Source organism: Mesoplodon bidens (genome assembly GCF_964165515.1).
Source record: "Mesoplodon bidens genome assembly, chromosome: 19".
Taxonomy (NCBI): domain Eukaryota; kingdom Metazoa; phylum Chordata; class Mammalia; order Artiodactyla; family Ziphiidae; genus Mesoplodon; species Mesoplodon bidens.
The window spans coordinates 28,140,538-28,164,054 of NC_138179.1; the positions used below are offsets into that span (position 1 = coordinate 28,140,538).

General features: G+C 46.2%; 1 protein-coding gene across 16 annotated transcripts in view; it reads left to right on the forward strand.

Annotated features, from left to right (window-relative positions):
* NCOR1 (nuclear receptor corepressor 1) overlaps positions 1-23,517 on the forward strand; it is a gene marked incomplete at its 3' end in the record, with an annotated part of 151,056 nt that overhangs the window by 118,339 nt on the left and 9,200 nt on the right. For 11 of the 16 annotated variants that reach the window (XM_081220091.1, XM_081220081.1, XM_081220083.1 and 8 more), the window contains 16 exons: positions 1,607-1,775; positions 2,776-2,916; positions 4,212-4,295; positions 4,783-5,039; positions 5,327-5,687; positions 7,376-7,603; positions 9,679-9,888; positions 10,335-10,484; positions 10,827-10,934; positions 13,129-13,294; positions 13,539-14,029; positions 16,448-16,576; positions 16,942-17,099; positions 17,259-17,482; positions 20,139-20,285; positions 21,881-22,023. In XM_081220091.1, coding sequence (XP_081076217.1) covers positions 1,607-1,775; positions 2,776-2,916; positions 4,212-4,295; positions 4,783-5,039; positions 5,327-5,687; positions 7,376-7,603; positions 9,679-9,888; positions 10,335-10,484; positions 10,827-10,934; positions 13,129-13,294; positions 13,539-14,029; positions 16,448-16,576; positions 16,942-17,099; positions 17,259-17,482; positions 20,139-20,285; positions 21,881-22,023 — 3,166 coding nt within the window. The remainder of the gene's footprint in view (positions 1-1,606; positions 1,776-2,775; positions 2,917-4,211; positions 4,296-4,782; positions 5,040-5,326; positions 5,688-7,375; positions 7,604-9,678; positions 9,889-10,334; positions 10,485-10,826; positions 10,935-13,128; positions 13,295-13,538; positions 14,030-16,447; positions 16,577-16,941; positions 17,100-17,258; positions 17,483-20,138; positions 20,286-21,880; positions 22,024-23,517) is intronic. The other 5 variants (XM_081220087.1, XM_081220088.1, XM_081220094.1 and 2 more) reach the window with 3 other exon arrangements.

Here is a 23,517-nt window from a genome sequence, read left to right on the forward strand (position 1 = left end):
TTTCAGTCCCTGCTCCAGACCGATGGAATCAGAATCTCCTTTTTTTTTAAAAAAAATTATTTATTTATTTATTTATTTATTTATGGCTGCGTTGGGTCTTCATTGCTGCGCACGGGCTTCCTCTGGTTGCGGTGCGTGGGCTGCTCTTCGTTGCGGTGCGCGGGCTTCTCACTGTGGTGGCTTCTCTTGTTGCAGAGCGCGGGCTCTAGGTGCGCAGGCTTCAGTTGTTGTGGCATGCGGGCTTCAGTAGTTGTGGCTCACGGGCTCTAGAGCGCAGGCTCAGTAGTTGTGGCGCACAGGCTTAGTTGCTCTGCAGCATGTGGGATCTTCCCAGACCAGGGCTCGAACCCGTGTCCCCTGCCTTGGCAGGCGGTTCTTAACCACTGCGCCGCTAGGGAAGTCCCAGAATCTCCATTTTAACAAGAGTCCAGTGATTTCTTTCTGATACGTGGTTATAGAGCATGTGGTGTGTAGTGATCTGGAAAGTTAAACACTAACTTCTCAGATCTCTCCTTTCACATTTGACCAAAGTTATCCAGTCCCCTGATGTTAGTTTTCAGAATAAGCAAACACTTTAATATAAATAGAAGAAAAATAAATGGCCTATGCATCTTATTTTTCCTTCTTCATTTTCGCTCCAGTATCCAAACCGGATGCGGAATGAACTGGATCAAGTGAGGCTGGGCTTTGCCTGTCGATTTTCCAATCTGTCTGTCCGTGTGACATGAGCACTTCCAAAGAGGGTGTGAGCATTTCTGGGTGTTCACCACTGAGCTCACCTCTCGGCTGCACAAGCGGACACGTGGACCCCATCACTCTCCTGCAGGGACACGTGGGTTCAGGGTGGCCTCAGTGGAGTTTTGGGAACACTGAGTTTTGGAGTGTGTGTGGGCTGGGGCTGGGCCCCCCACTGTCCCGTGCAACCCAGGCAGCTCACTGTGCACAGTGTTCTGCACTTGAGGTTCCATGAGTGCTTCCCTTGAAGGAAGGGTGACAAGAACCGTGGCCACAGGCGACCCAGAAGAGGACTAGTGATGGTGAAAACGCGGGTGACCTAACCAAATCTGAGTCACATCACAGCACGGGGGCATCTGAGTTTTCTGTCCCCTCTTATTGATGACCAGAGGTCTAACCCAGCAGACGGTTTAGTAACTGAAAGCTCTTTTTCCCTCATCACAGTATGAGAGAAGGTGGTGGTACTTTAATTTAAAACTTAATTTGTTGACTTATTTTTCTTAGAAATTTTGAAAAAGCTTTATTACATTTGCGTGATTTTAGGCCTTAAGACACATTTTGTTTCTGAGAGTTAAGTACCTTCATAGAGGTTTGACTTTGAGGTGAGGAAGAAAGCTCATCAACTCATATACCTGTTAGCATTTTAAGAAGTTTTGTATGGCAGGGTTCAAGGACCAAGGTACAGTGTTTCTTTACGTTTATAAAACGTGTGTCTGATTTCCCGTCATGTGCTGGCCTTTCTTATTTGAGGACATGGCTTGCTCTGACTCTCGGTGTGGCAGGTTACATTTTCTGAGCGTCTGTGTTTCCTGTAAACTCGAGTGACGCTGTGTTTGAATTGACGCTGTGCCTGTGTTTGAATTGATGACAGGGGACCCCGGCTCTGTCCCAGGCTGGCATACCAACTGAGGCTTTGGTAAAGGGACCCATTTCTAGACTGTCCATTGAAGAGAGCAGTCCTGAGAAAGGCCGAGAGGAAGCTGCATCCAAAGGCCATGTTATTTATGAAGGCAAAAGTGGACACATCTTATCTTATGATAGTAAGTATTGCATCTCCACACTGAAGCCAGTGTTGTAATGTGTGACTAAGGACATGGTTCTGGTTCCCTACATGCTTGCTTTGGAAAAGTTAGTTTTCCTTCCCTGAGCCCAAGTTTCCTCTCTGTAATGTAAAAAAAGGTTAATACTGGTACTTCTCGTGGAACTTTTGTGAAAAATTAACTGAAACAGTCATTGAAAAGTGATTAACAGTGCAGAGCCCATACTAAGTGTCCCCTGAGTGGTATCTTACATCGCCAGCTGTGGTCATTTGATTTAGCCTAGGAAAAGAATCTTTGTTTAACTTTAATAGAATCACTTTTATTTTAAAGGGGTACCTATTTTATGTGTTAAGAATTAAGGAGTAGATAATAGTCTGATAATCCTAGAAAGAGTATTGAATTTAAATGCTGCTTAAATATAGCTATTTTAATGTCTGTATGTATGTGAGCATTTATCTTTAGGTGTATCCTTAAGTTTCAGTTTTAAATTGCATGCTGTTGTGAGTAGTGAGATTGAATCTCACGCTATCCCACCCAGGGTGTGAATCTCCTCTTTGCCCACTGTGTCCACACTGGCTCAGTCAACAGTGACTTTCGTGAACTGCAGTGCTGTGTTCAGTGACCCTTATCTGAGCTTTTAGATGTCAGGATCCGCTTCCAGCATTCTCATAGCCCACTGTCCATAGTACCGGTTACTGTGTGTAACCACCTGGTAATTTATCTGTATCCACCACTACTGCTGAGTTTCACGAGGGAAGGGACTTAATTTGTTAACCTAATCTGCAAGCCTGGTTTATGCCTGACACTCAATAAATATATTTGAGTGAATGAAAACGTTTTTATAAATGGCATCTGCACAGATGTATATAGTAGATTAAGACCAGTTTATATATATATATTTTTTTTGTGTGTGTGTGAGATTATGAAATTAAGATAACTTATTTACCATACAGTAGGCCTTGGGCTCTGTCCGAGCAATTTTTGTGTCTATGTCCTGCAGATATTAAGAATGCCCGAGAAGGGACGAGGAGTCCGAGAACAGCTCATGAAATCAGTCTCAAAAGAAGCTATGAATCAGTGGAAGGAGCTCTAAAGCAAGGGTTGTCCATGAGGGAGTCTCCTGTGTCAGCACCGCTGGAGGGTGAGGTGTTGTTTCCAGAATGCTGTTTAGATACACTGAATTTCGTATAGTAAATTTCCATTGTTGAGTTAGGTTGTATTCAGTCTCTGTCGTTTCAACCTGAAATTTATATTTATATCAATATATAAATGAAACTCATATAAATATATTAATATATTACTAATGCATGTAATATGAAATATACAGTTAATATATTAACATGAAATTTATATTAATAAATGTTTAAACTTATGTTCATATCTACATGTAAATCAAGTGGTACGTGACAGTGGAGGGAAGTAAAAATTAAACATAATTGGTCATACCGTAGGTAACTGTTAGAATGCTCATATAATTTGTAGATTATTCCTGTTTGAGTTAAGTGAGTTTAAAAATGTGAAATTCATCATGAGAACTTTGTTTTTATTGTGAGGCAGATAGAGTGGTATAATGGGCAGAGCAAAGACATGTATTTGAATCCTAACTTCACTCTTTGCTGGTGAATTTCTCTGTGTCTGTTTCTTGCTCTGTAAATTAAGGGATTGTACCTACCATTGTGTGAGGATTAGAGACAGGTGTGCAGTCTTGTGCTGAGCATGTGACCTGCATTCATCAAATGATAGCTGTGGTTTTGTTTTGTTAGTGGCTCACTTTCCTTAAATCTTAACCTGCCTCAGTTATTTTATTTTAATCTAGATAAAATACTAAAAACAGGGTAAGGACTCCTCAATCTTGAAGGCCTGTGAAATTTTCTAAGAGCTGGATTTTCTCTGTAGTAAAAAAAAAAAAAAAAAAAACTCACTTTCCTTTCTTGATTCAGATTTGTTGGCAGTATAACATGAAACTTCTTAGGAGGTTATTTACATCTCTTTCATTTTGATTTTCATGTTTCATTTAATATATTTTACCTTTTTTTGAGGTATCCATCTTTCATGTTTTCCCCTTCCCACAGGTATATTTCAGAGCTAAACAATGATTTACAATCCCCCTATATTTTCTCTCACCTCTATCAGAAAGCACTGGGTGTTTAGATTTAGCTTTGAAAATGTTGTTCTTTACTTTTTGACTTACAATAGATGTCTTCTGTGGCCATTTTCTATTTGGGAAAATGTTTAAAAAGAAACGGGTGATGTCATTTTGGGTACTTCCAACTTTTGTTATTTTTTCCATGATGTTCTTCTGAATAGTTTGCAAATCTAAAATGGTACCCCTTTCTCCATGGAGCTTTTATCAACAGTACACCCTCTTAAGAACAGTGTGCGTGAACTGACATACGTGTTGTGTCTAACTCCGGAATTGCCTCCTTGTTTTGAAAGGACTGATCTGCCGAGCATTACCCAGGGGGAGCCCTCACTCTGACCTCAAAGAAAGGACTGTGCTGTCTGGTTCCATAATGCAGGGTAAACATTTTGCTCATTTGCTTTTATTCATTACTGCCTCACTGGCAAAGTAGTTTGAAATTAATGTGCAGTGTGTGATATCTGAAAAAGATATTTGTTTTTCAAGATATCTTCTCTTTTGAAATATTAGATATTTAAATCCTGATTATAACTTCTTCTCTGAGTTACATAGTGTATTGGAAGATGATAGTTGCCTAATCTTTGAATACAGAGACACCTTCATTATGTTAGAACAGTTCTGTGATTGTGATGAGTGATGTATTAAATCTTGAACAACACCGTCCCCCCCCAAAGAATGGCCGATGAGTATTTATTTAAGGATCTTTTGTAAACTGAAAATTGATTAGAAACTGCAAGATGGCAAGGCATTCATTTTTTTATATTGCGGTAAATTCTGTGCAACAAAATTTACCATTTTAACAGTTTTTAAGTGTATAATTCAGTGGCATTAATTTAATAAGCATGTTTCTTGAATCCTTTTTTGAAGGCACACCAAGAGCGACAACTGAAAGTTTTGAAGATGGCCTTAAGTACCCCAAACAGATTAAAAGGGAGAGTCCGCCCATACGAGCATTTGAAGGTGCCATTACCAAAGGAAAACCTTACGATGGCATCACCACCATCAAAGAGATGGGGCGCTCCATCCATGAGATCCCACGGCAAGATGTTTTAACTCAGGAAAGCCAGAAGACGCCAGAAGTGGGGCAGAGCACGAGACCCGTGGTCGAGGGCTCCATCTCCCAGGTAGCCATTCCGCTTCAGACTGCAGTGCGACCTGGTGATTATCAGGAGTTCTTATAAGCATTATAAGTGTCAGGTCTCTTGGAAGGAAACATGAAGGTTTGTGTCTGCTTTACCCTTAGTTGTTCTGGTGTGGGAGACTGTGCAGCTCCAGCTCAGTGGACCTGTGATGGAGACCCACACAGACAGCAGCCGTCGTTGCTGCCGTCGTTGCCGCGAGCCTGACGTGGCCTGCGGTGGAGAAGCGGCTGAGCTGTGGCTGCCTGTGACGCCTGTCTCTTTCCCTGTAGGGCACACCCGTCAAGTCTGACAGCAGTTCAGGCCAATCCGCCATCAAGCACAACGTCAAGTCCTTGGTTGCGGGGCCTAGCAGACTGCCCCGTGGGCTGCCTCCACTGGAAATTAGGCCAGAGAGCATAAAAGCGGTCGAACGGGGAAAATACGAGGACGTGAAAGCAGGCGAGCCTGTGCGTTCCCGGCACACGTCGGTGGTAAGCTCTGGCCCCTCGGTTCTCAGGTCAACGCTTCATGAAGCCCCCAAAGCACAGCTGAGCCCGGGGATTTACGAGGATGCCAGCGCACGGCGGACGCCGGGGAGTTACGCCAGCACTGCGTCCAGAGGCTCGCCCATGATGAGCAGAGCTCCCGATGGTGTGTTCCTCTCATGTCCTTGTCTGACGTTTGTGTTGTGCTGTCCGCCTCCGCCAGCAGCACACAGCCCAGCGTTGGCTCCAGGTGGTCGAAAGCGCTGTTGGCTGTGCTTGATGCTAGGGCTCTGGAAGGCTGGCTGCCACACTAAAATAGGCATAATTGTAGGTAAAATGCCTAATGTTTTAACTAAATGCAGAGTGTGATGGAGTCCAGAAATGCTCGAGTAAGTAATGCTTAGAGTAGATTTTCAGCTAACCCGTGAGCTTTTCTGGAAGTCAGTCTGGACTGCTGGCTCCTGGGCGCCGTCTGCTGTGGGGCTGAACATTTAAGCTGTGGAGCCGGACTGCTTAGGGTTGAATCAGGGTTCTCCTTGCTGTACTAACTTGGACCCGTTCCTCAGGTTTTCTGTGCCATAGTTTCCTCATCTGTGAATTGGTGGTGTAATACTAAGGCTTATTACCTCATTGGATTGTTCTGAAGATAAAATGAGGTGATAGGTTTAAAGAACTTGGAAAGAATAGTGCCTCGTGTGTAAGAAGGACTCAGTTACTGTGCACTATTGTTACAGTTGGTACTACTGTTGGCGCCACGACCCCACACCTCCTTGGGGTTTAGGCTGCTGGCAGGTAGATCAGCGAGCTGAGAGGCATGGTTTCTACCAGGTGGTCCCTGAAGCAATTCAAGGCCCTTAAACATGCTTCCACTTAGCATTTTTGACGGTACTGCGGTACTCATTTATGGCTGGGCTTCCGTGCAGGGTCCTGGGCTGCATTCTGTGAGGCTGTGGGCGTGAAGGGTGTGGGCGGTGGGAGGGGTGGCATGGAGGGAGAAGGAGAGGAAAGTGCCTGTTCGGGGGCATGGAGTGAACCCAAACCTTGTTGGCTCTAGTTACGAAAGAGGAGAAGTGCCCTGCAGAGGGAAAGGCTCTGCAAGTTAGAGCAAGTTGGGGTGTGAGGGGATGTACTAAACCAGCCTGATTTCTTGGTTTTGACAGGCAGGTTTGTGTGATCATAGCAAAGTTGATATTATCAAACTCTGAAGGATTAGGTGGTGCTGACGGTTGCACAACATTGTATGTGTATTACTGTCACTGAAGAGTACCCTTTGTAATGGCTAAAATTGTAAATTTTATGTTCCGTGTGTTTTACCACAATCATTAAAATGATAGAGGGTTGTGGCTGGTAGCACTGATGGGACGATCAAGCCTCTCTGGATACCGTCATGTAGAAAAGAAGCAGCTGGGGCAGGGAGGAGACTTATGCTGGTAAGAAAGTCTCTGGACGTACAGAGCGAGGAGACTCAGTGTAGCCTAGCAGGGGCTGGCAACGCAGGCGGAGAGCAAGCTGAGGTTTGATGCATGCAGGATCAAGAGAAATTAGAATATCAGGTTGCAGAGACAACGAAACAGTGTATAGCGGGGTTTAAAGAGGAGTGTCGCACGTCGTTTTTAGTCGTAGCGTTCGGGGGTAAACCCGGGCTGTGATCCAGAAGGGGGCAGTCTCCAAATCACAGAGGTGCCTGCCAGTTCTTCACATTTGCATATTCTGCAAGATTACTGTTACATGTTTAGTGGGAAGAGAAGATCAAAATACTATACGAATATGGTCTGTATTTCAGTGGTTGAAAAATGAACATTAACAAGTTTGCTTAAGAATTTGTGGTGTTGGCCCCTTTTTTTTTTCTTGCAGTTACGATTTCTTCTAGCAAGTCTACCAGTCATGAAAGGAAATCGACACTGACCCCTACCCAGAGGGAAAGCATCACAGCGAAGTCTCCAGTTCCTGGGGTAGACCCTGCAGTGAGCCACAGCCCTTTTGAGGCGCACCACAGGGGCAGTGCCCCAGGGGAGGTTTACCGGAGCCATCTGCCCACACATCTGGACCCAGCCATGCCGTTCCACCGGGCTCTAGATCCTGGTAAGCACCATGTGTAGTAATAACTGAAAGCAAAGAAATAACATACCTGTGTGCCTTTCTAGACTTTCTGTTTATTAAGGTACAGTCCGCAGACAGTTGCGTGTGTCATTAGTGTATATAGTTCAGTGAATTTTCACAAACTATACACCCCATGTAACCAGCTCTCAGATCAAGACACAAAATATTACCAGCACCCCTTAAAGAACTAAAAATACTAGGTATGTGGAAAGCTCTCTTGTCTGATGGCATTTGGTTAAGCTGATTGGAAAAGTGGGTTAATGTGAAGAACTGTTTTTAAATGACACATGCATACGTTATATGTTTCAATTTACAACAGAGACATGCATTCACCAGTGTTCTGATCTCAGGTCAGGGGCCACTGATTAAACCTCACCACTGTCTCTCTTGTATAAATGATACATCTCCAGGTTTGGTTCTTTAAGTGAAGTTAGAATTTAAAGACACTTCAAAGCAATCTAAATACAGAATCCTTCTAGATTTTTTCCCAGTCTTTTAAAATGATCTAGTCCATACCTAATTCAGCTTCTATATTGAGTCTTTCCAAAACAGTCAGCTTAGTTTCTGGAGAAACCACTTTTTTTGTTCTTCTCTCAAAGATTTACAGATTTTTTCATTAAGTTACACAATTACAGTAGCAAGTACAGCTGGAAGGAACTTCTGAACAGACACCACTGACTTTGAGTAAACATGGCTTTGGTCGGTGTAGAAGCGTGTAGGTTTTCTAGAGAGCAGCCCGCACTGGGCACGGTGATGCTGGGGGCACCGGGCAGTGGACTCTGCACAGGGAAAGGAGTCCCATCAGCAGGTTGGTGCAGAGTCTTTGCTGGGCTGTCATGATGTCAGTACCATCACGTTGTCGCTTGAGAACGTTCAGTTTCAGAGGAGCCCACACCTGGTTCTTCAGGGCCTGTCTGCCTCCAGAACCGAGGCACAAGTTCCCACTCACACAGTCAGCTGACAGATTCAGCTGCGAGTTCTAGAGGAAGGGGACGCAGACACTCCCGAAAGCTTGTCGTTTGTTCTCCTAGGGAGAACATTCATATATATATATATATGATAGTTCCTTCAAGCTCTCAGACAGAAGCAAAAGTTTTTACTTTCATTTAGTGTTTATCATAATCCTTTATTTCATAGCAGTTTCATTTGCTTGCCATTTTTGAGCTTGAGCTGGATGATCAATGTTTTGAGGATAGAGGCATTATCTTCTTTTATTTCTTCCAGTTTTATTGGGATAGAATTGACATACAGCACTAAGTTCCTTGTGTGTGTTCTGCTCATTACCACACCTCCAGCTTCCTGGCATCTGTGTCACGCTCTAACCTAGGGTCAGAACAACTACAGCCTCAGGCCAGATCCTGCTGCTGCCTGTTTGTACAAATAAAGTTTTATTAGAACACAGCCACACCTGTCTTTATATTTTGTCTGGCTGCTCTCACACTGTAATGGCAGAGTTGAGTTGTTACGATGGAATGGTCCACAGAGCCTCAAATGCTGACCACCTGGCCCTTTGCTGGCTAATCTCTGCTTTAAACAGACACGCTAATTAAATGCTAGTAGACTAATCATTCTTACCCCCAGAAAAGTAGATTTACTATCTGTTACAAAGTGTTTTCACACATATTTCCATTTAGTTGTATTAGATGATCGGTACTCTAAAAAATAATTTTATTTTCAAACACAACTTTTGGAGACTTCAGGTGAAAAATCTAATAAAGTTCCACGTCAGAGATTGAAAATGAAACTACTGGAGAATTTTTCTTAGCTACTGTTCTAGTGGTAAAAAGCTTAATACTCTTGTTTTGTCTAGTCTGTCTTCCCCATTTCCATTACGTCTGACATTAGAATATTTATATTCACGTTGCTGATATGTCAGGGTCTAAAAAGAATCCACCAAAATCCTGTATTCCCCCGACCCCCGGCCCCATGACAGCTAGAAGTTGATTGTGTACAGAGCTCAGCAGATGGTTTTTTTCCTTACGTTTTCTGTGGGTGATGTTTGGCAGATGCATTCTACCCAGACTAAACTAGACGCCTCTCTCTCTCCTCTCCCTCAGCAGCTGCTGCTTACCTGTTCCAGAGACAGCTGTCACCAACTCCAGGTTACCCCAGTCAGTATCAGCTCTATGCGATGGAGAACACGCGGCAGACGATCCTCAACGACTACATAACCTCACAGCAGATGCAAGTGGGCCTGCGCCCGGACGTGGCCAGAGGGCTGTCCCCCCGGGAGCAGCAGCTGGGTCTTCCGTACCCAGCAACCAGGGGTGTGTGCCTTTGCAGACTCGAGCTTGTGCGCCCAGGGTTTCCTAGGCACTCTGATAAATGCTTGGCGGGTGGATGATGGAAAGAAAGAAAAGGCCGTTCCTTCTCTCCATAGCCATTAGCCCAGGAAGGCAAACAAAGTGATCCATTGAGATGGGCTGTTTTGGCAACACTGAAGTATTGAAACCAGACCAGTGTGCTCGGGGTTTGAAGCCATGGTCTCACCAGTCTCCCTCCCTCTTTCCTCTCCCTCCCTCTTTCCTCTGTCCACGTCTTTGGGTGCTGGTGTGGGGTGCAGTACTTCATATCCTTCTCTAGATGGAGATGGTATTACTGTGTGCAAATTATCATTGGGTTTTAGAGATAAACAAAATTAAAAAGCCAGGTGTAGTTCTGTATCTTTAGAGTAACAAATAAAACATAATTCTGTTGTATTTCTTTTGAATAGGAATCATCGACCTGACCAATATGCCCCCGGCAATTTTAGTGCCTCATCCAGGGGGAACAAGCACTCCCCCCATGGACAGAATCACTTACATTCCTGGAACACAGGTCACCTTCCCTCCCCGGCCGTACAACTCTGCGTCCATGTCTCCAGGTGGGTCTGCGCTCACCCCTTGCTGGTGTGGACAACGTGCTCATGTGCTGGCAGCAGAGCCCTTGGAGGTGTTTGGGGTCCTTTTCCTGCATTTGGTCTGCAGTTTTCCATTTAATATTAGTTATCGTTCCTCTGCGCCATCTGTCCCTAGATACTCGGGAGAGATCTTGGGAGCCTGTGTCATGCTCTGAAGTCACTCGAGACTCCTAATAAGACACACTTCCTACAGTTCAGCTTTGGAACTTTCTGAAAATCTTTCAGTCACTTGAGAATGTAAAACTTGTTTGACGCACTTGTACGTTGACGTTTTGTCCTCAAGTTGCAGGTTTGTGTGTTTTCCAGGACACTCGACACACCTCGCTGCTGCGGCAAACGCTGAAAGAGAGCGGGAGCGGGAGAAGGAGCGGGAGCGCCTCGCCGCAGCCTCCTCGGATCTCTACCTGCGGCCAGGTGGGTGGGAGGCCTCAGGCTCATGCAGCAGCGGGTGCCGGGGCGACCTCGCAACCAAGAGTTACCAGGCAGAAGGCGGTGATGGCACTGAAGTGGAGGTGCTGTGTGGGCTGCAGTGGCGCAGAGGTCGTGGGCATTTGGTCCCAGCAGTTGGGTCTGCAGAGACTGGGCACAGGGCTCACTGAAGCCGAAAGTCGCCCGGGCGAAGGCTCACAGGAGACCAGTGAAGACGGGTGTCTTGTGGAGCTGGTGGTGAAGGAAGAGTGGACAGCATGGTTAGCAGGCTGTGTGACGGTGTGAATTACGGTCCAGTGCAGGAGGCAGGTGGTGTGATCAGAGGGGCATTTGCACGGGAGCAGCTTGAGATGGGTTAGAACCCAGGAGGCGGGTGTGGGCTGGTGCCAGGAGGACAGTGAGACCATGTGTGTCGTCCCTGTGTCTCCTGAGATAGGTTGACACTGGGAATGGCCAGAAAGGAGGTGCTTGGATGAATACTGTTAAGGTGAATCAAAAGGACTTCACAATAACTGGATAATGGGGGTTGAGGAAGAGGTGAGAGACAAGATTGGTCTGCACTTCAGATAGAGCAGGATTAGTGAAAACAAAGTGATAGTGATTGTTTTGGCCGTAGCTAATCTGACGTGTCTTTGGAAGATGTGTTCTTATCCACGGCGTAGTTGTCATTTTATATTCTGTGAAATCAAACCATTGATCATGTCCATGTTGTCAGATACTCAGATCAGTACTTAGGAGAACAGACAGAGCACGGAGATGCTGACTGAGAGTGGAGAGTCTGGCTTGAACAAGATATCGGGGGGCAGGTGTGCACGGAGGAGCAGGTCTGTCCCGAGATGTTCCTGGGAGGGCTGCTAGAGGTGGGGGCAGAGGGGGCGGGGGGGCACAGGGGGCCAGAGACCCGCCTGAGAGGTTGCTGCGGACCCAGAGGGTGTCACGTTCCCGCGGCCACAGCCGACAGACCCCCTGGATTGAGGAGGGGCCAAGGCCAGCGGTCACCCCTGACTTCCTCATACCATTCCTGGGGATTTACCTCAAACAAGTCAATGGTTGCAAAGCCTACGTACGTTTAGATGTAACCTGTTGTCTGTATATAATTTAAAGAATCACTAAGTGTCTGACCATAGTAGGTGCTTTAATGAATCGTGAGGTAGCACCATAATATTGATTATATGTTGATTGTATAGAAACCATGGGGATTGATTTAATTAAAGAAAGCCAAGTGGAACTCATACGTGATTTTTAGGAAACTGTGCCTTAAAAATGTTTGTGATCTCACTGATGGATAGCATGCATATTTAAGTCAATAAAGTACCATTTTTCTCCATCAGACATTTGAAAGGTCGATAAATATCCTGTGTTGAGGTGTGTGAAGAAACACTGATTCTTACACATTGTCAATGTCAGTGTAAATAGGGGTAGCTTCTTCAGAGATGTAAAAACGGAAATAGTAACCCCACTTCTAGGAATGTGCCCTGCAGGGCACTCAGTACCGGTGTGAGGTCAGAAGGGAGAAAATTGCTCAGAAGGCTGTGCTAGGCGCCTGCTCTGAAGTGAAGACAGGGGTGTTTGCCAGAGCTGCTGGCTCCAGTAGGAAAGTCAGGGTGAGGCCGAGAACCCCAGGAGGTGGGGGAGAGGGTGAAGAGGGGGAACCTGAGACCCTGTGAGTGAAGGAGCTTTGCTGTGGAAGAGCCTCGGCCAAGCGGAGGGAGCCGCAGAGCTGCAGCTGGGTGGGCAGTCTCAGGCCCTGCTGCAGCAGATGTGCATTATTTGCATTATGATACTTAGATAGTTGTTGCAAACTTGAGTTTGGAAATGAGAAACACGCCAGAGTTTGAGGAAAAATCTGAGAAACGAACTTATCTGATTTGTGTTAGTGCTTCATTATTGGTGTTATTTTTATTTCTCTTTGGATTCAAGATAGAAACTTGTCACCAAAATGGAAATGACAGTAAATGGTAGCTGATGATTTTGTTTCAAATTACTAGTGTGGTTTTATTGCATCTTTATTGGAAAACCCTTACAGAATTTATTTCTAGAAAGGCCAGAAAGCAGGGTAGCAAGTTTCTTCCCGTGTTTTCCTTTCTCCTATTTAGGAATATTAGGAAGGCAACCATCCCCCAGTGATGCCGTCCAGCCTCTTCCTTATGGCTTGTTTCTTTGTCCCTCTGCCCTGCAGGCTCAGAACAGCCCGGCCGGCCCAGCAGCCACGGCTACGTTCGCTCCCCGTCTCCTTCAGTCAGAGCTCAGGAGACCCTGCTGCAGCAGAGACCCAGCGTTTTCCAGGGAACCAACGGAACCAGCGTGATCACACCTTTGGACCCGAGCGCACAGCTACGGATCATGTAGGTCTCTGTGTACATTTGGACCAGAACTCCCCATCTTCTGCACACACGCCTTTAAATCTGTGACTGCAGTAGTCTAAGGAGAGTGACGTTTCCTCCTGCTGCACACTGTGTTTGTTGCAGTCCGTCCGTCCCCCCCGCCCCCCCAACACACACACACTCCCCTCCCTCCCTTCCACCCCCACCCCCTGCCCCCGGGAGAGAGTCTCCCCTTCACAGACTTCTGGTTTGGTTTTATTTTTAGGCCGCTGCCTGCTGGGGGCCCATCCATCAGCCAGGGCCTGCCGGCCTCCCGTTACAATACTGCTGCGGACGCCCTGGCTGCTCTTGTGGACGCCGCAGCGTCTGCTCCCCAGATGGACGTGTCCAAAACAAAAGAGAGTAAGCATGAAGCTGCCAGGTTAGAAGAGAATTTGAGGAGCAGGTCAGCAGCAGTTAGCGAGCAGCAGCTAGAGCAGAAAAGCCTGGAGGCGGAGAAGAGACCCGGGCAGTGTCCGTACACTCCTGCAGCCCTGCCGAGTGGCAAGCCCCAGCCTCCTTCTGCAGTAGTTTACTCTGAGGCTGGGAAAGAGAGAGGGCCGCCTCCAAAGTCCAGATATGAGGAGGAGCTAAGGACCCGAGGGAAGACTACCATTACCGCAGCTAACTTCATAGACGTGATCATCACCCGGCAGATTGCCTCGGACAAGGATGCAAGGGAACGTGGCTCCCAGAGTTCAGACTCTTCCGGTAGCTGTATGTATCTCAACCCGACCTCGCACTGTGGTACTGAGTACGGAATTACGTGATTCTTTAGGGAAAGCAGAACCATACGGTGTAAAGAAATTCTAATCTTGGTAGTAAATGTAATGGAAAGGTTTTGTGGGTTAGGGGTGCAAAGTGTCTCTTCTGCTATTATGACTCTTTAAATATCAAGAGTGTCTTAAGTGTACCTGTCAAGGTGTTTTCCATGAGAAGCCATGCCCTTTGTGGGGATAAGGTTGGAAGGGAGATAGAGGCGGAGCCCACTAACATCTTCAGGCTCTGGAAGGTGACGGGTGTGTCATCAAGCGCAGCGCTACCGAGGCCTCATTCCTCAAGAAACATTTCCTAGGATGGGATTCAGTACTTAGGCCGATACTCCAAAGCCTCTAGTGTTCTTTTTCTAAGATAGATTTTTTAAAAAGCGAGACCACCTTGTTGGTAATTATTATTATTGGTAATTGGCATTTCTTGCAAGTTGGATTTTGACCAAGTCTGGTTAGTCACTTTGATATCTACCCTGTTAAGTGTAAGAATTCACAGATCTACAGTAAAATGCTAGAAAAGTTACTTTAAATTTATTTTTAACTACAGCCTAAATTCTATATAGAATTCCTGAAGGAACAGGCCAGTATTTAAACGAGTATCCATTAACACTGAAGTAATTTAACCATACGTAGTAACCTCTCATTTCCAGTAATGAACTGAGTAGAGTCAGAGACAGTGACCTGTGGGCCCTGTGCACCAGCATGCAGTGCACTGTTGTTTAGTTTAGTCAGTTCCATGCCTAGTCGTAACCTATTTGGGTAAATACCCCATTGCTGAGGTTTCTGGAGACAAGTGGGAGGCAGCTTGGTAGCCTGTTGTGTAAATGAAAGACATCCTTTAGCTTGGACTATGAAAATCAGCCCAGTAGGTATTACCCATGCAGGAAATCTGGAAGATCCCTAGTTCTACGACCAGGCCTTCTGGAGGGAAGTCACCAGCACTCATGTGGTGACCCAGCCTGGGGCCTGTTGAATGCTCGCTAATCGCCCGACAACACTTCTTTTCAGTTTGCGTCACAGAATGTCTGAGAGCAGAGAGTCTGGCTGCTTTTCTGAGTGTTTATCTTTTCATCGCTGAGTCAGTTCCTTGCGTGAAGCCCACAGGCTCTTCGCAGTTGCCGGCGTGCCCTCCGGTTTTTCCTCTCCAGAGCCTCCCAGCCCCCTTCAGGCATCAGGAACAGTGGCTCCAAGTGGTGCCAGGCCTCCCGTGACTGCGCGCTGGATGTGGGGAGCAGATTAGGAGGATGCTGGCTCGTGAACAGTGATGAATACCCACTGCAGAGCAGTATCAGTTACTTTGAATATAGTGACTTATTTTAGTTCTCCAAAGATAATTTCTACCCCCGTTATCAGGTTTCTGTCCTGAGTGTACTAGACCCAGGTTACTGCAGCTTCCGTGGCCTGGTGGGGGGCAGGAGAGGGCTGTTGAGATGAGGCTGGAGGAGTGGGTGGTGGTCCAGTAGCAGAGTTCATTCCCACCTTCTGCCTGTGTCCAGGACCCATCATCGCCTGGCCACGCTTGCTGATCTGGCCAGGGTCATACACCCTTTGGGCCTCTGACCGTTTCCTCAGGTGCTTCAGTGCACCCAAAGGTGCACACAGCACTCGCGAGTCAGAAGGTTCCTGAGCAGGAGGTCACAGCCCCCCGACGCCCCCATTCTTGGCTCTCAGGCCATGGCAGGACTGAGAAAAGTACCTGGACCCCTACTGCATAGACCCTCAGTTTCCTTGGGAACCGCATCGTAGAAGGGCCCTTCCCTGGCATGTGCATCCTCCCTTTCTGCTAACCCAACGGAGTGATTTGCTTCCCTGCAGACATTCCCTACAATTTGTTTATCTTCACAGTGTAACGTGGTGCTAAAAAGTGGGAGAAATTTTTGTCAGCGTACTCAGTGATTTGAGAAAATCATTATGTGATGTTACTTAATCTACAGCTTTAAAGTCGTCCTGGTAAAGAAGAGCTGACTGTCCCACAGAATGGAAACGACTGGAAACTGTGGACTGTTGACATCTACTCTCTCGTTGGTTTAATCCCTTCTGATTAGTTTCCTGGTGATTTTCTTTTCCAGCCCCCAGGAGTACGTCAAGCTCTGTTTCTGTTCTGCCTCACCTAAAGGTCTTAGAGCCCACAGACTTTCAGGAAACTCCATACCCTGCCAGGATTAGGAGTCCGAGGAAGCGCCTACTGACCTTTGACACCATGCATTGACCTCGTTGTTTTGTTTTGTTTTTTCCATTGACCTGAGGTGCCATTGAACATTTCTCAGAGTAAAACCTGAAAATTTGCAAATAGGTTTGAAGAGCTTGGACTTCCGAGACTTTTCATAGGATTAGTTTTAAAATAGATTCTTCTCTTTTCTTCAAGTATCTTCTCACCGGTATGAAACACCTGGCGATGCCATTGAGGTGATAAGCCCTGCCAGCTCCCCCGCGCCGCCCCCCGAGAGGCTGCAGGCCTACCAGCCGGAGGTCGTGAAGGCGAGCCAGGCAGAAAGTGGGTCTTTGCGTGTTTTCACATTTCCTTCTTCTTGCCTGTCCAGAGCACGTTAAGAAATAGCTCGTTTTGTTTGAGAGTAATCTTGTATGAGTCTAGAAACATGTAAAACTTTTAAAACTGTTCTAATGGAAAACAGTTTTTAAGCCATTATTGATGACTTTTTTGTGTATATTTTAATGATAACAGTTGATATTAGTTTTGTTTGCTAGTCTTCTGATTTCTCTCAGTGAATAAATATTTTTTCTTCAAAATTAAGATATGAATTCCCTTCCATGTGTTTCTCTGCGTTATGTTTATTTAACCTTTGCTCATGAGTGAAAGGCGGGCCTCCCTGGAGTAAGACATCTGTCTGTCCCCGTTAGACGAAGCCTGCAGGCAGTACGAAGGACCGCTGCACCACTATCGGCCGCAGCCGGAGTCGCCCTCCCCGCAGCCGCCGCCGCCCCCATCTTCTCAGGCCGAGGGGGTGGGGCAGGTGCCCAGGACACACCGACTCATCACACTTGCTGATCACATCTGTGTAAGTTTCTCACTCTTACTAGTTTTTTTTTTTAAAGAAAGATCAAGTAGGAGGCACATTTCACGTAGAATCACAATAAAGTTGTCTAGATTTTTTTACACTACACTTTTTTGAAAGTACTCAATGGCTCTAACTAATTCCTTCTTCTCTCACACACAGCAAATTATCACGCAAGATTTTGCTAGAAATCAAGTTCCCTCACAGCCTCCCCAGCAGCCTCCTACTTCTACATTCCAAAATTCACCGTCTGCTTTGGTGTCTACACCCGTGAGGACTAAAACATCAAACCGTTACAGCCCAGAATCCCAGTCTCAGTCTCTTCACCATCAAAGACCAGGTTCAAGGGTCTCTCCAGAAAATCTTGTGGACAAATCCAGGGGAAGGTATGGTCTTTATTTTAAGCCATATGTAAATTTCCCAACAGTAAAATAGTTTGTATCTCCAAGTTAGGAGATTCATTTCTTATACCTAAAGTTATTTTACGTTCATTCCCTGGAAAGTGTAAATGAGGGTTTTTCCTCTGTATATTATTCTTGGGATGTCTACTGGGCAGTTTGGTCCTATACCTTTTTATTATGTATTCACAAGTTGATTGCTCTACTCTGTGGGTTTGCAAAGACAGGAAGAATGTGTGGTTTGGTGGTAATGTCGGGACACTTTGCCTGGTTCTTCAGAATCCTAAGAATGTTCAGATGTTTAGGAAGCTGACATTAAATAATGAAAGTGAGGCCAAGAGAGGCACCACGAGAGGAAACACGTTTATATGCAGGGCTACGTGGTGAAGAGCATGTCTTCTCCCCCAGTGCTCTGCATTTGGAAGTTTAAAAAATGGACGCAGGGGCTGTTCGTTCAAGGTAGTAGACTAAGTGTTGGGGCATGTGAGTTGATGTAGAGCAGCATGAACGTTCATGAAGTTCATAAAAATACTGAGAACAAGACTGGGGTGTCAGCAGGTCAAAGATTCTGCAAAGATCTGGAAGACACACAGAGGGATAGATGACCCAGAGCAGCAGAAGCCACAATTCAGTTTGCAGCAGAGGTGGTTCTCCAGTCTGCCTTCCGACCCCCCAAGTTAGCAGAGAACATAGGGAGGAAGAATAACTTATTTAAGAAGCTGAATGTGCTCATTTGGGAAAAAACAACTTTATTGTGGGACTTTTTGAACACACAGAAGTAGAGAGGACAGTGTAAGATGCCACCGTGCATCCATCGCCCACCTTCAAGATCCTCAGCATAGGACCAGTTTGTTTCATTTTATCCCCACTTGCCCTACCCTCAGACTGGGTTGTTTTGAAACAAATCTCAAATGACATAATCATTTCAAGAAGCTGGATGATCTTAAGGATAAGATGAAAACCCATTCTCTTTTAACAAAGACAAAAAAACCAAAGAAGAGAACTTGTTATCAAATAACAGAAAGCTATAGCAGAGTCATTCATGGTACATTCTTTTTTTTTTTTTTTTTTTTTTTGCGGTACGCAGGCCTCTCACTGCTGTGGCCTCTCCCGTTGTGGAGCACAGGCTCCGGATGCACAGGCTCAGCGGCCATGGCTCACGGGCCCAGCCGCTCCACGGCATGTGGGATCTTCCCGGACCGGGGCACGAACCCGTGTCCCCTGCATCGGCAGGCGGACTCTCAACCACTGCGCCACCAGGGAGGCCCCATGGTACATTCTTGATACGAAGTACTACATAGATTTTGAGCAGTTGATGGCATTTTTGAAAAGAAAATCCTTTTGACTTTTCACTTGTAATTTCTGCATCACTACACCTGTACTTTTTTTTTTTTTTTTTTTTTTTTGCGGTATGCGGGCCTCTCACTGTTGTGGCCTCTCCTGCTGCGGAGCACGGGTTCCGGACGCGCAGGCTCAGCGGCCATGGCCCACGGGCCCAGCCGCTCCGCGGCATATGGGATCTTCCCAGACCGGGGCATGAACCCGTGTCCCCCACATCGGCAGGCGGACTCTCAACCACTGCGCCACCAGGGAAGCCCTACACCTGTACATGTGAATGAGGAATGTTACATTTCTTTCATTGGTTTTAGTCGGATTACCTGGTTTTACAGTTTAAAATGTTTACAAAATCCATAGTGTTGTAAAACACCATTAACTGATTTTTCAGTCAATGAGCAAAACACAGAGGAGTTTTTCTAGAGTTTTAGAACAGAATTTAAATGCTGTAAATCACATAAAAATGGCTGAGTATGCTACGTATACAGTTAAAGTAGACAAACTACAGATTAAAATAAAATGGGCAACAACATAGAGAAGGTAGTCAAGCTCTTCATCTTTCATGGAAGGAAACTGATAGATACTGTTTCAAGTTCTGATACATCAAGAAAGGTATAAGATTGATTATTTAGATGATTTAGAGGTGCCCACCAAAGAACTAAAAGAAAAATGGTCAAAAATGGCCACCTCTAAGAATTGGATGGGGTGAGATTGGGGAAAGAAATGACAAATAATACATATATATAATTATACTTATCTATAATAGTAATAAAAGCAGCTATTAAAGGTCACAGATGGCTTTTAATATGTACAGTTTCTAAACCAAAAACTCTTTTGGGCCCTAACAGTGTTTATCTCACACCATCCTTACAACATGGTGTCCAGAGGAAGAACATTAAATTGTAGGTGTCAGTGTGGCGCTCAAGTCCTTTGTCTTTTAACTTAATGGGGAAGTAACCTGGTAGGTCCTGGCTCGAAATCAGCAACAAGACCCTGGAGGGCTCAGTTGAGTAGCTGGCCAGGGGCACGAGGGGTCCGGTGCTGGGCAGTGACCTCCCCACAGAGCCTGGGCTGCGGCCTGTCCCCGGCACTGTCTGTCATGTGACTCCGTGTGCCTGGATGAAGCAACAGTAACAGACTTTTTCAGAATAACTAGGTACAGAGTGAGTATCTGAGGCCACTTTTTTTCTGATACGTATTGCCAACTCTTGGTCCTTGAAATGACTGAAGTAATGAGGTAACCAGTTCCTGTTCAGGGTAAGCCGCAGGTGAGCCCTGGGAAGACTGTCTAATGTTTTGTATGTTCCAGTATCAGGCCTGGAAAGTCCCCAGAGAGGAGTCACGTCTCTAGCGAGCCCTACGAGCCCATCTCCCCACCCCAGGTTCCGGTCGTGCACGAGAAACAGGACAGCGTGCTGCTCCTGGCCCAGCGTGGAGCCGAGCCCGCGGAGCAGAGGTGCCTGTGCGCGCACTGCGTGCCTTTCGTTTTCCTGAAGTCAGTGCGTTTTTCCTCTTCCGGGTCATGTGTCAGGAGGATCGTTTTGTTTCTGTTTTCCTAGTGACCTAATGCCATTGGATTTTAAAGAAAAAATTGTAATATTTAAATAGGTCATAGAACATAATTGTTCATTACTCTTCTTGAAGTTAAGTCATCCTAGATCTTATTTTTAAAAGATTTCTGTGTGGCCGCTGAACTCCGCTTGAGTGCTTGCTAGGCACCCGGTGTCTGGGCTGTGAGTGGAAGGGGGTCACAGTGAGCCCCTGGGCTGGGCTGTTTACCATGTGTTCTCTTCGCAGTTTCTGACCCTAACCCAACCCTAGGAATTATTAGATTCTTATTCCCATTTGGTTTAGACGCCTTTGACTTGGCCCCTGCCTGGTCCACTTCCACCAGCAATCTGTCTAGAACTCAAGTGGACTCGAGCACTTACTTGGTCACGAGCGTGGCACTGAATTTCTCTGTGGCCAGGTGCATGCTCCTCACCCCACTTGCTGCCGCTCCACCCTCACGCTTCCCTCCCTGTGCCCTGAGTTCCCTCATCTGAACTCGTGCTGTTTTCTTGGTGTGGAACACCCTCCCCTGATGCTCTGATTTGCTGGTGATCAAATAAAGTAAGAGGGAGTCCAGCTTTAGACCAAGGTCTGTCTCACTCCAAACCGTTAGTGCATTTCTTAACAATGTGTCATAGTTATTTACTTATTGTATATATTAATAGGCAACCAAATAGAGGTTGGTACCTTTCAAGGAAATGAGGACAAAATCCATTTTTGGAAAGGGAATGATGTTAAATTTAATTATACGTTTACGTGTTTCCCCTAAGCTTGTGAGTTTTCTGAGGACAGAGACCAGGTCTTAGTCATTTTTCTTTGTCTTTCTTGGATACAGTAGGTGTTCTCATGTTTGAGTGATGGACCAGATCAAATCATCAGCACCTTTCCATATGTTCTCTGTTACCGTCTCTGGCACTAGTTAGATCCTGGGTAGTCCTGCGCTGGTGGAGGAAACTTGTTTTTCTAAATGTGTTAGTATAGGAAGCTGCCAATGAAATATGAAAGGAAGTCTTTATGTGAAACTCAGCTCAACTGGTCACAGGCTTGAAAACAGTCAAATAGGTAACTTTTTTCTACATTGTAGCTATTCTGTTCAAGTCTAATTGTTGCTTAGGTGTGAGTGCTTGCTATTTTATAGGCAGGTGTGCTAGTAGTTACAATTTTATTGTACTTCAAAGTAATTCTGCTAGTAAAATAGTTCCCAGCTTACATAGTAACCCTAAATATCTCAGTGCCTGTGCTGTTGATCAGACAGAGTCGTGACCAGTGTTCCTATTAAGGTCCATTCATTCTTTGTTAAGAATCTTGGTTCTAGATTATCTCTATTCCAGTCCTCGTTTTTTGATGTCATCCTTGTGTCCTCAGATGTGATGTCCTCACTGGCTTTTGGTCACACGCTGTCCCTAGGCTGTCAGCACAGATGGGGAGGGACTCTGGGCCTGGTACTGGGATGGGCGGGGCAGGAGCGCATGACGGTGACACGCTAACTGTCCCCAACAGGAGTGATTCCCGATCACCAGGGAGCATGAGCTACTTGCCTTCCTTCTTCACCAAGCTGGAGAACACCTCACCCATGGTTAAGTCAAAGAAGCAGGAGATCTTTCGTAAGTTGAACTCCTCTGGTGGAGGTGACTCTGACATGGGTAAGTGGGATTTCCTTCATGAACCCCAATAAAATATGCAGTAATAATGGTGTCTCCAGTGTTGCCTCTCGTGTAATCCTTGAGTTCGAAGGCTCTTACAGGCATCTGTCCAAGCACAGCAGATCCTGAAGCTCCTTCCCAAATGTCTGTGGGCACGAGAGGATCTCCTGTTAGGGAGCAAGCACTTGCCTCCTTCCGCAGCCCTCCATTTTCCCTCGGAACAAGTGCCGGGTCTAGGACGTTTGTTTCTCATGTGGGGTGGGATTAGCCCTCCAGCGTTTGCTGCCCTGGTCCGCGTTTCCTCCATGCGGGCCGTCTCAGCTGTCTGCAGACAGGTCGTGCCCTTCCAGTCTTTTCTTTACACGCACCCCAGATTCAGTGGTTGTCCATCAGGTGGCCTGGTTCTGAGCATTCCTGCCATCCCAAGTGTTCTTCATGAAAAACGCTTTATTCGGCTTAGCCTTTCAGTAGGTTCTGAGTACTGTGGTAGGACCCACACCACATTCATCATTTTAAGGGGGTCTGGGGTCGTATTAGGGTTTTTTGACAACCTATGTGCTGTTAAGTTCCAATGCACTTAATGTCGGTACAGATACAAAGTCTCCTGAGATGAGCTGCCCTTGAGCCTCCCCTTGCTGTCCTCCTGTGTCCCTCCCACCAAGCATGGGACGAGGCCCTCTGTGCTGGCTCCTTTTCTGCCCTGCCAGTGTCTTTGTGGGTGGCGTGCAGATCTGCTAGACCCGCCACCTAGGACGGTGCCAGCATCAGGAGCGGCAGCCACTGCAGCTCCACGTGCAGCACTGCTGTGCTCCGGGCTCCGTTCTAAGCGGGAATATGTGTAGACTCCTGTAATCTCCATAACAAACCCTGCACACCACGTGCTGGAATCATCTCTGCTTTGTAGATGAGGAAGCTGAGACTGGGGTTTCCTAACTGTTACAAGTTACATAACTAGTGATTTGGGCTGTGGTTCAGACTCAGGAATTCCAGCGCCAGAGCCCATGCTTCCAGTAGTTCTGCACTCGGCGTCCTCACCCAGGCCGCTGGTAAATGTCCACTGGGATAGAGCTCTGGGGCATCCAAGCCTTTCCTTAGGGTGGATATGCACGTGCCCGCTGTTTTCAGCACTCGTGCCATCACCCAGGCTTACTCGTGGTCCTTTCCTCACGTGTATCCAGTGATGCAGAAGCTGTGTGGGATGCCCTGTAGAATCCAGGCCTCCTACAATCTGCTTTATTTCTGGGCTACCTGCTATAAACTGCCAGGTGGAGGTGTGTTTGGATCTGTGACACTTCATGATTAATAAAGGCCAAATGTCCCAGAGAAAAAAAGAGCACAGTGTCACTTGTTGTTTGTGTAGCTATCCTAGCTCTTGATTACTAGATTCACTTTTTAAATGGCAACAAATCGTCTAAAAGAAATACTTTAGAAGGCTGACCAGAGTTGCCCTCAGGCTTACAGATATTCTTTCTTTCTTCTTCTTCAGGAAGAAAT